Source organism: Montipora capricornis, chromosome 2 (genome assembly GCF_036669925.1).
Source record: "Montipora capricornis isolate CH-2021 chromosome 2, ASM3666992v2, whole genome shotgun sequence".
Classification (NCBI taxonomy): Eukaryota; Metazoa; Cnidaria; class Anthozoa; order Scleractinia; family Acroporidae; genus Montipora; species Montipora capricornis.
In genome coordinates, this window is record NC_090884.1 from 8009060 (window position 1) to 8012194 (window position 3135).

At 37.7% G+C, this 3135-nt stretch overlaps 1 protein-coding gene across 1 annotated transcript in view; it reads right to left on the reverse strand.

The window, feature by feature from the left end:
* The window catches only part of LOC138038692 (neuronal acetylcholine receptor subunit alpha-7-like), an 18078-nt gene extending 15323 nt beyond the window's left edge, over positions 1-2755 (reverse strand). The window contains exons 1-2 of the mRNA XM_068884708.1: positions 2515-2755; positions 2283-2403 (exon numbers count right to left, since the gene is read on the reverse strand). Of these exons, the coding sequence (XP_068740809.1) occupies positions 2283-2355 (73 nt within the window). The 5' untranslated portion in view covers positions 2356-2403; positions 2515-2755. The remainder of the gene's footprint in view (positions 1-2282; positions 2404-2514) is intronic.
* Positions 2756-3135: the final 380 nt, after the last annotated feature.

Genomic DNA, 3135 nt, shown 5'->3' on the forward strand with positions numbered 1-3135 from the left:
GGGGCCTGCATGTTTCTCGAAATTCCCGAGAACTTTTCGGGCCCGAAAAGCCAGTTATCAAACTGCAATCTGCTTATTTTGAAAAGCTGATCCTTTTAACATGTTTTCAGAATGCCTGTGAAAAACTAAGGGGATTGCGAAGTTTGATGACTTAGAACCTCGGCGTTGCGAAGATATAAAGGGAATTGTGGCACCCGAAATAGGCCCGAAAACTTTCGGGACTTTTGAGAAACAGGTCACTGTTCCTCGTTTTATACCCGGTCCGCAGTCCGCAGTACTTCGTTTTTACTGACCAACAACAACAACAAGAAGTGGAGGGAAGTTTTTCTCGCTAAATTGTTATTAAAATTCACCATTGTACTACAAATGTACAATTAAACTTAAATTGTGCGTCAGTTTTCGAGGTCTCAGTTTTCGAGTTCTTCGTTTTCAATGCTACCTCCCATCATTATGTGCAACGTACATCACGACATTTTCAGTTTGAACACAGGCAAATTATTGTAACATTCCAATTCATTTCATTTGGAGTGAGAATCATGATATATCAAATTCTTTTTCGGCAAACGCGAAACAGTAGGCTGCTGCTTGTCATAAAAGCATGAAAATTATGTTATTCTATACCCCCTGCTAACGCGCAAGATGAAACGGGTTTCTTCCATTTTTTAGCAAAACGCAATTTTTAGTCTGCCGTTTGCTGTTTGCCGAAAACGTGATTCTCGATCTCTCTAATCTTCTCCGTCGACATTTTTCCTTTATCACAGTTGTTCTATCGCACAAACGTGGTCCAAGATTCCAGCTGCTATTCTTCACTGCTTAATTATAATAATTCAGAATTCTAAAACGCATGTAAATGTTTTTAAAAATTTCCTTATGTTACATCATTGAATTGCAAAAAATAATATTTTCGGAATTTAAGGCTAAAACCAGTCCAAGGATGCTGATTGCAGGAACTTTTTGTAACATTACAAGTGAGTGGTATAAAAAGCCAGCCTGTGAACATATTAAATATTTCAAACGTCGGTCTCCTAGTCCCTATTGAGAACAATAATTACAAGTGCAAGAGACAAACTGCTTACGGTACTTTCCGTGTCTAAAGCTGTACCGCTACGTGCGTTCGTTAAAACAATGTTTACAGTCTGTATAGTATAGTAAGTGAAACATAAGTGGTAGACTCGAGAATAATAAACGGGCTTTTTCAACATTTAAGCGAAATGAAAAATTCAAAGGAAAAAGAAACTAAACTGAAAGAAGTTTAATGGCGCTCAGAGATAGCTAAATTATTTCGTGCATGAATTAACAACCCTTTGCATATTTGATTTTGAGTTATCGCAAGATTCTCATACATCCAGACAATTTCTTATCTAATATCTCGAAAATTCGTGGACTAAACTAATAGCAATTTTCTCTTGTTTATCACTGTTTAAGATATGAATTGTGGAAAGTGCAATTATGCCCCGTTTTAATCAATTTTTTCATCTTTCACCATTAGAAGTGGCTTGATCTCTCTTTCGAGTATTAAAGAGCCACCGGCGCCAGGGTAATGATTACAATTTTGAAATTTACGGACCAAACGGCATTTTGATAAGCAGTTAGAAGCCAAATTTTGCGATATGGAAATTCAGTAAGAAATCTAATAGGGAGAAGGATTTGTAAAAAACAGTTAACAAAATGAAATATCTAACCGCAGCAGCCTAAAAAACACAAGTAGGTTTGATTATCATTGGCCACATTGTAAAGAGATTGTAGAAAATGATGTCAGAGAGGTTTCTCCGGCGATCAGGTAAACTTCCTGTTGCTTGTAAAACAATTGACAAAAGTTTAGTACATTTCAGTACATTTCCACGATACGCGTGTCCTTCGCAAAGCAGAGAAAACTAACCTGTTACGTAAGGAGAGCGTTTCCTTACAAAAAAAAAAAAAATGCGTTCAATCTCTTGATACAATTTACTTACCGAATACCCATTTTCTTGTCTTTTGATACGTTTCGCCGGACCGGCAACTGATGTTGCGAATCCTCTAACAAAAGTTCGTATGTTTGACACCTTCAAGATATTTTACAATTGTATGATAATCTGTCATTTATAAGATATACACAATTTCGGCGACAAGAGTAATCTCTGGATAAGTGTCAATTTAAAGACAAAACTTGAAATAGCAAGGGTGAACTCTTAATTACAGCTGCGCGCAAGTCTTCCAAGCAAAATGCAAAGAAAATTATAGATCAAGTTTTCCAGTGAAGCTACTTTACAACCACAGGCGCATACGTTTTTTCAAGTACTTACATTTGAATTCCTCAGCCGCCAACACCAGTACAAGCGACCAGAGCATTAGAAAACTCCATTGCTTTGCTCCCATGTTTTGATAAACGTTCTTCTCCGCTACTTCAAGTCGTTATTGCGCCCTCTATGAACGCAAAACGAATAACGCCATGTATTTAATAAAACAGATCTCTAGCCCAAGTACTAACATATTGGGAAGATGGAATTACAAACAAACCAAGGACGTCAATCCTACTTTTCTGGAGTCTTTCCGTGCGATTTGAAACGATCAACAGTTTGAAAACACTTCGCAAAAATGGATTAATAAATTAGATAGGAAGAGAGGCCATTCATCCTTCTATATTTGGCGTAGGAGCCGTTGACGTTTTTCAACTCTTACAACTCTGTCCGTTCACCACCAGAATCGTGAACTAAAAACAGGTGGAAATGAACAACCTTTCAGTCCGGCTTTCCGCCCAATCGTCTCGTCTTCCCGTGCCAGATGCACAATACTATCTCCTCAATACTTAGCGCAACCATTAGCATTTTAAAACAAAATCTCCAAGGGAATAGTATAATTAATTGGGCTGGAATTAATTTTGTCCGTTTATGTTATCCAGTGGGCAACAAAGGAAAAAGCCTTGCTGAAGTGAAAACAAACCGCGGTGTTTTTCAGAACAAATTTGAAGACCTTGGCATTTTATTGGTGAAATTCAATAGATTGGACAGAAATATTTTGTGGCTTGCTCAAGACCAAACCGCTACGCGAAGTTGATTTTGGGATGGACACAACAACAGACCATGTTCGTTATTCTCAGTATTGGACTGGAACTTGCTTGCAATGGAGGCTAAAGCGGGGGAAAATATTAAAAAGTAT